Here is a 12,815-nt window from a genome sequence, read left to right as displayed (position 1 = left end):
CTTGAAGAAATGGACAGATTTCTAGAAACTTAAAACCACCCAAAACTGAACCAAGAAGATATTAATCGCCTGAATAGATCTACAACACAAAAAGAAATTGAAGCAGCAATCAAGAGTCTCCCAAAAAAAAGAAAAAGTCTAGAACCCAATGGATTCACTGCTGAATTCTATCAGACGTTTAAAGAAGAACTAATACCAACTCTCCTTTAACTGCTCCACAAAATAGAAAGGGAAGGAACACTGCCTAACTCATTCTATGAAGCCAATATTACTCTCATCCCAAAACCAGACAAAGACACCTCCAAAAAAGGAGAATTATAGGCCAATTTCCTTAATGAATATCAATGCAAAAATCCTTAATAAGATAATGGCAAACAGAATCCAACAACACATCAGAACGATCATACATCATGACCAAGTTGGCTTCATCCCAGAGATTCAGGGATGGTTCAACATACGCAAATTTATAAACGTAATACAGCACATCAATAGCAGCAAAGACAAAAACCACTTGATCATTTCAAAGATGCAGAAAAAGCCTTCGACAAGATCCAACATCACTTCATGATAAAAGCTCTAAGAAAACTAGGAATAGAAGGAATGTACTTCAACATTGTAAAGGCTATATATGACAAACCTACAGCCAACATCATACTTAATGGTGAAAAACTGAAACCATTCCCCCTAAAATCAGGAACGAGACAAGGGTGCCCACTCTCCCTACTCCTATTCAACATAGTACTAGAATTCCTAACCAGAGCAATTAGGCAAGAAGAAGAAGGAATAAAAGGAATACAAATAGGTAAAGAAACTGTCAAAATATCCCTATTTGCAGATGATATGATCTTAAAGACCCAAAAAACTCCACTCAAAGACTCTTAGACACCATAAACAGCTACAGTAAGGTGGCAGGATACAAAATCAACCTACAAAAATCATTAGCTTTTCTATACACCAATATATTCCTGAGAATGAATAATGGAATATATGGAAACAATTCCATTCACAATAGCCCCTCAAAAAATCAAATACCTAGGAGTAAATTTAACAAAAGATGTGAATGAACTCTACAAGGAGAATTACAAACTCCTGAAGAGAGAGATTGAGGAAGACTACAGAAGATGGAAAGATCTCACATGCTCACGGATCGGTAAAATCAACATAGTAAAAAATGGCTATACTACCGAAAGCAATCTACATGTTTAATGCAATTCCCATCAAAATCCCAATGACTTTCATCACAGAGCTAGAAAAATCTACTCTAAAGTTCATTTGGAAACACAAGAGACCATGAATAGCCAAGGCAATACTCAGCAAAAAAAGCAATGCTGGAGGTATCACAATACCCGACTTCAAACTATATTACAAAGCAATAGCAATGAACTTGAGAATATAAAGAATCCGTCCTCTTAAAAAAAAAACAAAAACAGACTCCATCTTCTGAACACAAGGTGCAAGTATTTGTAAATGCCTTTTATTAAGCTAACTCTTCTCAACTTTTCTTTAACTTGGGTATTCTGGTATTGGGAAGGTCTTCAGCAGTCATTTTAGTTTGACACCGTTATATTCACTTGGCATCTCTTCACTGTTGATACCAATTTGTCACTGCTGTCCTCCATATAACAGGATTGGGGACAGCAACTTTCATCTTGTCAAGTTTTGTAATTAATACACCAACAACTACAACCTGGTCTTTCAAGATTAGCATTCTCTCTCAGCTCCTCCAAGTCTCCAGTCATTATTTAATTATAAGCAAGTCACTTGCCTGCTCTGTCTCTGAATTTTTGACAACTAAGGATATTAAAATATATCTCATTTATCTTCAGGGCTGTTTTATGAGGAGCCAGTAAATCACTGTGCCTAAGAAATGCTCTGGTTCAACCTACTCATTTTACAGATGAGGAAACAGGTGTAAAGAGATGAAGGGAATCATCTGTGGTCATAATATTGGTTGATGGCAAAGCCAGACAAGTGTTCACTTTCTCCAGTTCCCAAGGCAATGGGCTGGCTTTGTTGTGTAGGTAAGTTATTTTTAAAAGTTCATATGAGAAAATGGTAAGACAGGTCAGGTTGATGAGGCCTTCCCTGGTTCAATTCCATCTCCATGTTTGTTCCCCATCCTGATTCTTTTCTAGTTGTTCACTCAGAGTATGCCCCGCTGTTTTTCCTTCTTTATGGGGAGTAGATGCCTGTAGGGATGCTGGTGGATATCTACTAAGTAGGGGGTATGGTTTACTTGTTTATGAGACTCCAACTCTAAGCAATTTAGTACAATGCTTTCTTATTTGTGGCTGGCAAATATACTGACAAATGAAGTTACCAGCAAGCTAAGATTTTTCCTCCATGGGAACCTCTGATACCTGACAAATTCAGAATCCTCATTATACCTTCACTCATACATTCTGAAACCTTCCCTCAAGGGATTCAGCTAATCAAATTCACACATTTTTTGCAACAACTTAAATATTCTATCAACTGATGTTTGCATAATGGTCTTTCCAAGTTTATAGCAATTTTCAAATTCTTACTTATTCAGTGTTCTTCTTAATGTATACAAGTCAAATGGAGCTAACACGAGGTTGTTGAGAGAATTCATGACACAAAGAAAAGCACAGTGGAAAAAAGTAAGGGTTCAAAAAATTCTGTCTTTTTAGTGGTATAATATTCCATTAAAGCTAATCAGGAGTTATTCCTGAAGTAAGAAATTGAGTTAATTCAGGAATAACTTATCTCTTCACCCCTGGTCTTCCCATTCTAATTCAGAGAATTGTGATGGTCTTTGTTGATTCTGTGATGTGTATGGGCAGAGGAGACAATGGAGGCTGTGAAGTATGTCATTATCCCCACTTTATAGATGAAGGTGCAGAAAGGTCTCGGAGGGTAAGCCTGGAACTCCATACAAAGTGAATCTCCCGGCATCCAGTGTAAGGTGCTTTGCATCCCCTCTACTGGTACCGATGCATGAACATGGTGAATAAGTAGTTCTCAACTTTCATGGTCCTTTACCTGTGTCCGAGCTCATGGGCAATGGTGAAAGCCAAAGGGAGGCCAGAGTCTTCATTGATGTTACAACTCCGGTGAGGCTGGCACATTCCTGACAGGTGAGACAGACCCAGGGTCTCACACGGACGATTCACACCAGCACAGATATCTTTTCTGAAAGCAGAGAAAAGAGATTCCTAGGCACTCAAAGAAATACATAAAAAAATCCTGGACAAATACCCAGATGTAAACTTATAGCAATGTAATCTGTAATGGCTCTTTAAAATGAAAAAGTCCATATGAATATAGGGATCAATTTTGAATTTGCTATGCTTATTTTTACTTTATGTCTTAAGTGCTGAGTTCCACTAAGACCTTTAAAATGTAAGGAAATATGAAAAATATTTTATTTTGAGTTGCTTTTGCTCTTTATCTTAGAAATCAAAATTATATGATTTGGCCAACAAAAGATTTCATTGAAAATTAAAGTTAATTTGGACTTTTAAATAGGTAAGGGACAATCAGCAGTAACTGGTTTTTTTTAAATATGAAACTTCTTTCTTGGTCTGTGCTCAAAAATCATCTGAGAATTTTTTTATTCATGAAAAATGCAGTTGGTTCTATTAATCTGTACAGAATTCAAATCAATTTTCTATCCAGTAATACTGTACACACACACACACACACACACACACACACACACACACACACCTATGGCATCTGGTCTCTCTTTTTCACCAGGAACTCACTACTTCCTGATCCTGGGGAGAAAAGTAAATGCTTCTAGGCTCTCAGAGGATACCAGTTATAGCTTTTAAATATGAAAAGAGGCTCTCATAATCCCTGGCAGGAATTATTTCGATCACTGACAAGTGTTTTGAGAGAGCCATTAATTGTCATTGATTTTCTTCAGTACAAGAAGAAAATCCTGGCCAACAGCTCTTGACTAGCACAAATGCCAATGATGTTCTCAGCTTTTAATTAGTTGTAAACTTTAGCTCATGGGGTTTGTGTGAGCATCATTTTTAGCTCCCTTTGGTCTCTTGCTTTTTTGTGTCCCTTGGACTATGGAAAAGATACATGCTTGGGAACCTGTGTGAGTTTTCATTTCTCCAGGTGGCAATGGGTGGGACTAAGAAAGAGCAGCCCCAATCTCGTCACAAGCACCAAAAGTATCGATCCTGCTCTTTCTGGGTAGTTCAGTGTTGGATAGCGAGACTGTACAACCCATGTAAACATTTTCTGTAGGAGGACTAATCACATACATTTCCACCTCTGCTGTAGGATGTGCTTATTATTATTTCAGGGCTTCAGGGGGTTGCTGGAAAAAGATGAAAGGCACTCATTGCTAATTCACTGACTTTATCGGCTTGGTATGGAAGGATATCTGTTAAATAATTGTTTGTAGAGTGCCTACTAAGTGTCTAGCACTGAAGAGGGGGAAAGGAAGTAAGAAAAGAATTGGAGGAATGGGATTCTTGAGGGCAAGGAGCTTCATCATCCTTTTAAAAGAGATTAACTCTACCTCCATCATGCCCTGGGGACATTCTATAAGAACAAATATCCATCAGAATGCTGCCCATGTGGGATGCCCATGGGGTGTGGTTCAAGCCAAATCCTTGTTCTACCGAATGCAGCTCTATGGAGAGTTCTGCTTCTGTGGGTCTCAGAATAGCTCCCCAGTGGCACCGCTCAGTCTAGTGCCTCCTTCCCTACCTGATTTGATCCGGTTTTTTTGTTTGTTTGTTTTCAGACCAGTGGTTTTCAATGTAGGTCAGGATGGAGTGAGGAGTGGAGCATGATTTTTCTCTTTACCTCTTCCTAACTGACATTTGACAACGTCTGAGATGATGTCGTTTGGAGGAGAGTGCTAATGGAATCTTATGAGTAGAAGTTGGAAATGTTAAATAAATATGATGCACAGAATAACCCCTACAACAATTATCCTGCCACAAAGGGCAACAGTACTGAGGTGGAGAACTTCAGGACTTGATATTCTCAGCACTGTGTAAGAAGGCCTTGGGTATGTGTTGTCTCTGTGGAGGACAGGCTACCCCTGAATACTTTGTCCCTGTCATCTGAGTCTTTAACAGGATATCCCAGTGTATAGGATACCTATGAAGGACAATAATGATTCCCTACCATATCCAAATCTCTGCCTTTCAGTGGTCTGAAACTTCAATCACCAGAATCACTCCTTCGAATGAAAGTATTAAAACCTGGTCAAATATGGTCCAAGGGAAGCCCTTGGCATAAACCTATAAATGTAGGTTCATTAGGATCAATGACCCCTTTGGTTGATGAGTAGCACCCCTGGTTCTGTGTGGCTGAGGGCAGGGCCAAGGAACCTCCTTGACAATACCTCCTTAGATTTCTGGATACCTCTGAATCTGCATTGAGTGCCAAATGAGAACTAACCCTTCTTATAATGTAAGCCCTTCTTTTGTCTAGATAAAACAATGCCTGGTACATAGCAGGTACTCAATAAACTGAGTCAATTAGCAAACATAGACTTCAAAGAACTTAAGTCGATCAGGGAATTTCACTGGATTTTTCAGTTATAGGTCCTGGAAGGTTTGATGGGTTTTTTCTTTTTTTAGCACCATAGGATCTATCTGTGATTAAAAAAAAAAAAACCATAACTTAATAGGGGCAAAAAGGGAAAAGGGTGTAACTAAACCATTCTGTTTACCCAGGGGAGAATGTACTCTCCATATCCTGGAATTAGTTAGGAATGGGTTAAAAATAAGTGGATTTCTATAAAGACAGTTGCATGTTATAAATTGTAGAAAAGTTTTTAAGAAATAAGAATAAAGGGTTGGAAATCCCACTAGTTAAGAGTTAAAAAGAATTCCCAATAAGGATCTGCAAACAACTTCTTAGTTGTTTACAGAAGTATCTGAAGAAGCCAGTTTTATGGATGAAATCTTTGTGATAGGAAAGAGGCCTGTATTTTGCTGTCAGGTACAGCTTATCAGCAAAGGGAACTTGTTCATATTAGTGAGTGTGCTGACCTGTCCCCTCCACTGATCTGAGAGTCCGGAGCTGACTAGACCACAATTGCTGCGTGTACAAATGACCAAGAGCAGCAAAGAGTAGTAGTAACCTTTAACGTGAATACCCGGCAAGCCTTTCAGCTGCCAGTCCTCCCTAACTTGCTGCCCTTAGGCTCCAAGTAGTCTCTGAGGTACCTGGTGAGAAGAACAGCAACATCGTGATGGACAGGGTTAAGATCACTCTTGGGATTGATGCTCTTCTGCCACTTGCAAAAGCTGGACAGTGTCTTCTCTGCATGGTGAACTATTTTCAGTCCTTGCTGGAGAAAGAAGAGGAAGAGATATGTGTGGGTGAGATCACTATGGTCAGGGATCATTGCATTAAGTATTAGTCCCTAAAAGCATTTAAGAGAGATAATCTCAGGCTGGATACATCAAACATTTGGAAGGAATTTTGCCAGTGTACTCCTCTGGACTAACCCTCAGCTCTAAACACTATCACTCTCATTACTTCCATTAAAAGGACCTGGAAGGGAGAACTCCAGGACAGAAATTATCAGCAGGACAAACAGTCCTTGAAGAGAAATTAAAAATATATTAGCAATACCAATAAGTGTTTGGAGTTCTATTTCTAGTGGTTCTCTGAAACCTAAGCCAATATGATTCTAAGGGGTATTTCAGTTTCTAATGGAAAATAAATAGATTTTCAAAAGAAAGTTTCCTTTCCTCATGAGGTATCCTGAAATGCTGGGGTTTCACTGTATGTTTTCTTGCCCATGGTTTTCATCTTGCTTTACTACCTATGGGTGGAGGGCAGAGAGTGATATAAATTCTCCAGGCTTTGACCACTTGGGATGTTGGTTCATCTGTCAACAATTAGGATCCTATTGTACATGCCCTTTGCTTGCACTTTCAAGGTCTTCCAAGGTCCATTGCAGCCCCCCAGTCATTCATCTGGCCCACAGCTATTACCGAGGATGGGAATGGAGGGATTATTTCATATTAGCCAGATGAGCATGTATCAAGCAGGGAGAAGGAAAAGACATAATTAGTTCTAGATGGACCCCAGCTAAATTTGAATTTGTAAAGGAGAAATTACTTTCCCTTTTCCCAGCTCTTTGTGGCATCTGCATACAGCTGTCTCTGGGACAAGGCAGATTCTTCTAGGAAGATGACCATCTCTATTGGCCACTCTCAGCTGAGACTACTACTCTAGGCTCCACCAAGAACTCTGCATCAAGCTATGATCTTGCTTCCCTAATATTCTGTATTTTCTGAGTCTCACAACCAAATCAAACAAGGCTCAGGGGGCCTGAGTTGTCTGTGGAGGCATGCCCCGTTCTCCCTGCTCACGCTCATTAACTAGCACAGACCACCTTCATGTCATGAAAATGCAGACTCATAAAGAACTAAATAGAAAAAACAGACCTCCTTATTTAATGATCCTTATTGCTATATCATCCAACAGAGTGGTATAAGGCAAAGGATGTGAAGGAGTCCTGGGGGACAAGTAAGACACAGAGAAGCTGGGATCTGGTTCAACCAGCCAAGCTGTAGCTAGATGGGGATCCTCCCTAGATGGAAGCATATGGTGCTCTCCCATTATAAAGGACTGGCCAGGTGGCATGAATCAGGAAGGGGAAGTGTAAAGAAAAGAGAGACAATGAAAGGAAGAAAGGAGACTGCTTAATATGTGCTAAATACTTTTATATATGTTATCTAATTTAATTTAATTTCATCTACTCAGAATTATTTTTAATGACAGCATTGCTATGTTCACTTTCTAATAAAAGGAAATTAAAGTTCAGAGATGTGAAAAACTAATTTAAGATTACTCAGCTTAGATACTAAATACAAAAATCTGAGAATAAAGTTTCCTAGATAAAGCCTGTGGTTTTGGTCACCAGCCTCACTGGATATCACCTCAGTTCTATTTCCTATCCTTCTTCAGATAAGAAGGTGAATTATAAAATAAAACACCAACTATGACCAAATGTTTCAGGTCTTCTTTTTCTTTTTCTTTTTTTTTTTAGTATTGGTGATCAAACCCAGAACCACATGGTAGGCAAGTACTTCATTGGACTATCCCCCCAGCCTTTAGATCTCTTTTTAAACTTACATTTTTTGGGGGAGGGGGATGTGTTCTTTGAGAGACACTCATTAATTTAAAATAACATTACCATTTATAATTGTTTCAAAGCAGTGAAATTCTCAGGAATAAGATTAACAAAACATGTACAGAATTTGTACCCTGAAAATTGCAAAATGCTGATAAAAGGAATCAAAAATCAAAATAAATAGACATATCATTTCATGAATTCAAAGTTTCATCTTAGTAAATATTCCCATTCTCCCCAAACTGATCTATAGCTTTATGGTAATTCCTACCAAACTCTTGGCAAGGGCTTTTATAGATATCACAAACACATTCTAAAATTTATAGGCAGGTCTTAGATTGGCTAAAACAATTCTAAAAAAAAGAAAAAGAAAATGAAATTAATCACTCTACCTGATACTAAGGTTTACTGTGTAGCTACAATAACCAAGATAGTGCAAAATAGGTGCAGAGATAGATTCACAGATAAGCAGAGCAAAGAACCCAAAAGCTGATGACTCAAATATGCCTAATCAACTTTTGACAAAGATAAGAAAACAATTCATGGAATGGAAGATGGCCCTTTCAATAAGTTTTGCTGGACAGCAAGAAAACAAATAAGCCAATTTTAAAAAATAGGGGAAATGTGAATAGACATTTCTCAAAAGAAGACACATAAATGGTCAATAGGTATATTAAAAATATTCAACATTGCTAACCACTAGGGAAGTACAAATTAAACTCACGAAGAGATGTGACCTCACACCCGTTAGAAAGGCTATTGTCAAAATGACAAAAGATTCATAAAATCTTGGTGTTTGGGATGCAGCTCAGTGGTAGAGTGCTTGCTTAGCATGCATGAGGCCCTGGGTTTGATCCCCAGCAATGAAAAAAAAGTGTGTAAGATAATAAGCTCCAGAGAAGGGGGCAGATTTCTTTATATCCAGAACAAATAAGGTAATGAATGGCTTACTTTCAGGCAAAAAATTGGCCAAGTTTGCTTACAATCACTTTCAAGAAATAGTGTTCGCTTATGTTGGGGCTCTTCAACTGTGACAAAAAAGCCACTGTGTACACAGCATACACTTGGGCTGCTCACATCATCCCTGTTTGATGTATGGGACAAGAAGGACATATAGAAACACAAAGTTCATACCATATCCTCAGCCATAAGTAATAAAGTCTTCTGCCTCTGAGTCAAGAGTGTCATGTCTTCTGCACACATCACATCCATGAATGTGTGGCAGACTAACTGGTTTGTCTGCAAGTGGATGAAATCTCAGAACTTTCTTATTCCTTGGGAGGAATGAAGAGGAGAATGAAGAACTGGGGATCAGGCAGTAGTGAAAACCACTTCAGGTTGGACCACCTAAATATATGGGCCAGGTCTGCATGGTTGTTGAGATTTTTTAGCTGTGGGACTATTGAGAAAGGAGTAAGAAGGAAAAAGACTGAAAAGTAAAAAGAGTTTCAACAGAGGGATTGTTCTTTCATCCCAATTCTCCTGGAAGATCAATTCTGAAATAACTTGAAGGACAGTCATTGATGAAAAAAAGCATCTTTTATTCCCTGAAATCTACTCTGAAAATCTTAGTTTCTTTCTCTCCATTGCTTTTGTAGGCTCCTCTTCCAGACAAAGCAAGCACATAATTGACTGTGTTGTAAATGGTCACAGCTGGGTACTTTGTGCATGTAGAACTTTAATTTGTACTATGTGGCATTTAATGCAAGTTTGGTAAAAAGGTATTCAGGATACATATCTGCTTCTCAGTAAATATCATAGCTCTTCAAGAAGGCTTTCCTTGAGCATAATTTCTCCCCTTGTCCCTTCAGCCATCTCATCTCTCAGTCTCCCAGGAGGTTAAATACAAAAAAAGAAACAAAAAAAAAACCCACTTGTTCATTTAGTTTCTTCAATGCACTTGGTCACAGGAGCCCTGGGAAGGGTTATCAGCTATGCATTAAGATCATGGGCCCTAAGCACACACGAGATGCAAAAGGACTCCAAAGAGATTATGCTGGCTCATAATAAATATGGGAAGACTTTTGCTAAACAGTCCTGTAAAGCAAATTGATCATTCTTTGAGCTTGTAAAAACCAATTCTGTCCACAGTTTTTTCTTACTTCTTCTGCAAAAACAATAGATTTTTGCTTCTGTTCCTGTTTTCTTACCCCATCTTCTCAAGCTAGTCCAATTCTTTTCCCATTTCCCCTTTCCTATACATTTGAGTATAATTCCTTATAGGATAGGGAGCTGACCTGCAGCAAATTAGCCACAACTCACAGAAGTATCACAAATGGACATAGGAAATGATTTTGCAAGAACATGGTTTTTGTTATAAATTGTTCTTTCCTTTGTATGCTGTCCCTATAATGGAAAAATTTGCTATTGACTTCTCTGGAATTCCTAGTAGCAATGTTTGATTTGGTGCACAATATGACCAAACTCTGCTAGCTGGGGCTTAGTCTATTAGAAGAAAGATAATGGCCAAAGAAGAGACAAGCAGTAAAAAGTAAAATGTGAAAAATTCTATTGTACCTAAAGAATAAATCACCTGACTATCAAAGAAAAGCATACTTGATATTTTAAAAAGAAATAGGCTTAAAAATATTGCCATTTTAAAATTTATTCTGAAGGAGCAATAATTACAAAGGTTATTACAAACCTATACATCAGCAGAAAGGGTGAGGATAGAAACCATCAGCCTAAACTTGAATCAACAGGCTTTTAACTCCAGAGTAAATTCAACACTAAGTCATTCAGTAAACCAAGATGAAATTCTCCATGAAGTCAGCTCTACTGTTATTCCTTTAAGCCAGACTGACACCCTTGGGCTTCAGCCCTGGATGGAATAACCACGTGGGCTCCACTTGACTTTATCCAGCTCACTTGCATCCCATCTTTGTCTCTATTCTACTTTTTTCTTTTCTTTTCTTTTCTTTTTTTTTTTTTGTGGTACTGGGGCTTGAACTCAGGACCTTCACCTTGAGCCAATCCATCAGCCTAATTTTTTGTGATAGGGTTTTTTGAGATAGGGTCTTGCAAACTATCTGCTGGGCTGACTTTGAACTGCGATCCTCCTGATCAATGGTTCCTGAGTAACCAGGATTACAGGTGTGAGCCACTAGTGCTTTCTCCACTTTGGGAATAAAACCCAGGACTTTTTGCATGGTAGGCAAGTGCTGCCCCTGCTCTCCTATTCTATTCTTAAAAGAAGTACCTAACTTCTTATGATCCTAATCTCATCCTTCAGACTTTGATTCTTTTCAAGTACTCTAAAGACCTTGTAAAATAAGCACAATACTAACAAGTTTATAGGGTTGTTGTAGGAACTAAATGATGATGATGACAATGATAATAAGAACAATAAGACTGATACAAATAAAAAAACATTGAGCCCTCTCTATAAGCCAAATACTATGCTAAGTGGAATTAACACATTTGAATCTCATAGCAACCCTATGAAGTAATATAACCCCATTTTATAAAATGAATAAATGGAGGCAGAGACAAGTCATGTAACCCACCAAAGATGAGAAAGTAGTGGAAACAACTGTCAATCCCATGCTTTTCACAATGTCAAGCAGCTTACAAAAGTTGGAGGGAATAGTCTAGTCTCATCCCTAATGCCTGGTAGAAAAGTTATTCGGTAAGTTGTTCTAAAGTGGAGAGGGCTTGAAAGAAAGTTTGTTTCTAAGTCTTGAGGAGAGTTAAAAGTTGAAGCTAAGATTAGGGTTATAAAATGCAATGAGGGCTCCGTTTATTCAGGGCTAAATGGAAGCAGGAGAGAAGGGAGAGCAAATTGTCTTATACCTGAAACTACTTTGTTTTCCTGGCTTCTGGTGTTCTTGATAGGTTTGGCTTGTTTTTCCAGATCAAGGTTTTGTACACCAGAGCGCTGAAAGTCTGTCACCTCATCTTTGAGAAAGACTCTAGATGCTCCAAAGCATCCACATCTAAGTACCCAATTTATTCTCCAGATATGGTGAAATACGGAGGGTGCATTTTACATATGTAGCTTAACCTCAAAGTCTCTTGAACTCACAACAGAAAACAAAGTCCAAAGCAGTGTTAGTTTCCAGATGAGATTAGAAAATGAAAGTCAAGTTGTAGAAAGTCACTTATGAAAGGGATATGCCCCAATATGCCAAACCTCACATCACTTTCCACAGAACCCCAAGGTGGTCTCCCTAATGCTTTCCTCTCCATTTCACTTGTCAGTTTTGGAGACATCCAAAGTTTCTTATGGGATAGATCCAAATTCTTTTCTATGGCTACAAGTTCTGCCATGACTTGCTACTGCTGATTTCTCCTCTTTACCCACTGAATACTGGACTCTATTCACTTAATCTTTCCTTTATTTAATCATTGAAAAAAATATTTAAAATAATTAAATATTAGTAGGGCTAAGTGGTGAGAAACTGCAGACCTACTCATAACCCTTATGTCTTACAAAATAATGGGGAAAACTTTATCAATCAAATAGATGCAAAACTATGAAGAGAAATGCACAGTGCTAAGAGAGTAAATAACAGAATCTTATGGTGCATAGAAGTGAGGATGTATATAATCAGATTATTATTTTGAGATCATCTGGGCTACAATGAGAAAACAGAATTGAAAGGCATTCAACTAGTTTTGAGTAGGCCAGAAAATATATACCTACAATCATAGTCCAGGAAAGAGATAACTAGCTTGAATTAAAGTGGTTGAAATAGAGATAAAATTGGTAGCACCTCAT

At 38.2% G+C, this 12,815-nt stretch overlaps 1 protein-coding gene across 3 annotated transcripts in view; it reads right to left on the bottom strand.

The window, feature by feature from the left end:
• The window catches only part of Adamts12 (ADAM metallopeptidase with thrombospondin type 1 motif 12), a 326,530-nt gene that overhangs the window by 141,904 nt on the left and 171,811 nt on the right, over nt 1–12,815 (bottom strand). For all 3 annotated transcript variants that reach the window (XR_012449198.1, XM_074077647.1, XM_074077648.1), the window contains exons 6-7: nt 6,174–6,298; nt 3,007–3,156 (exon numbers count right to left, since the gene is read on the bottom strand). Coding sequence is in view for 2 of the 3 variants with exons in the window: in XM_074077647.1 (XP_073933748.1) it covers nt 3,007–3,156; nt 6,174–6,298 (275 nt within the window). In the remaining variant the exon portion in view is untranslated. The remainder of the gene's footprint in view (nt 1–3,006; nt 3,157–6,173; nt 6,299–12,815) is intronic.

Source organism: Castor canadensis, chromosome 6 (assembly GCF_047511655.1).
Source record: "Castor canadensis chromosome 6, mCasCan1.hap1v2, whole genome shotgun sequence".
NCBI lineage: Eukaryota > Metazoa > Chordata > Mammalia > Rodentia > Castoridae > Castor > Castor canadensis.
The sequence above is the reverse complement of the archived record's forward strand: the minus strand, read 5'-3'. Positions and strand labels throughout refer to the sequence as shown.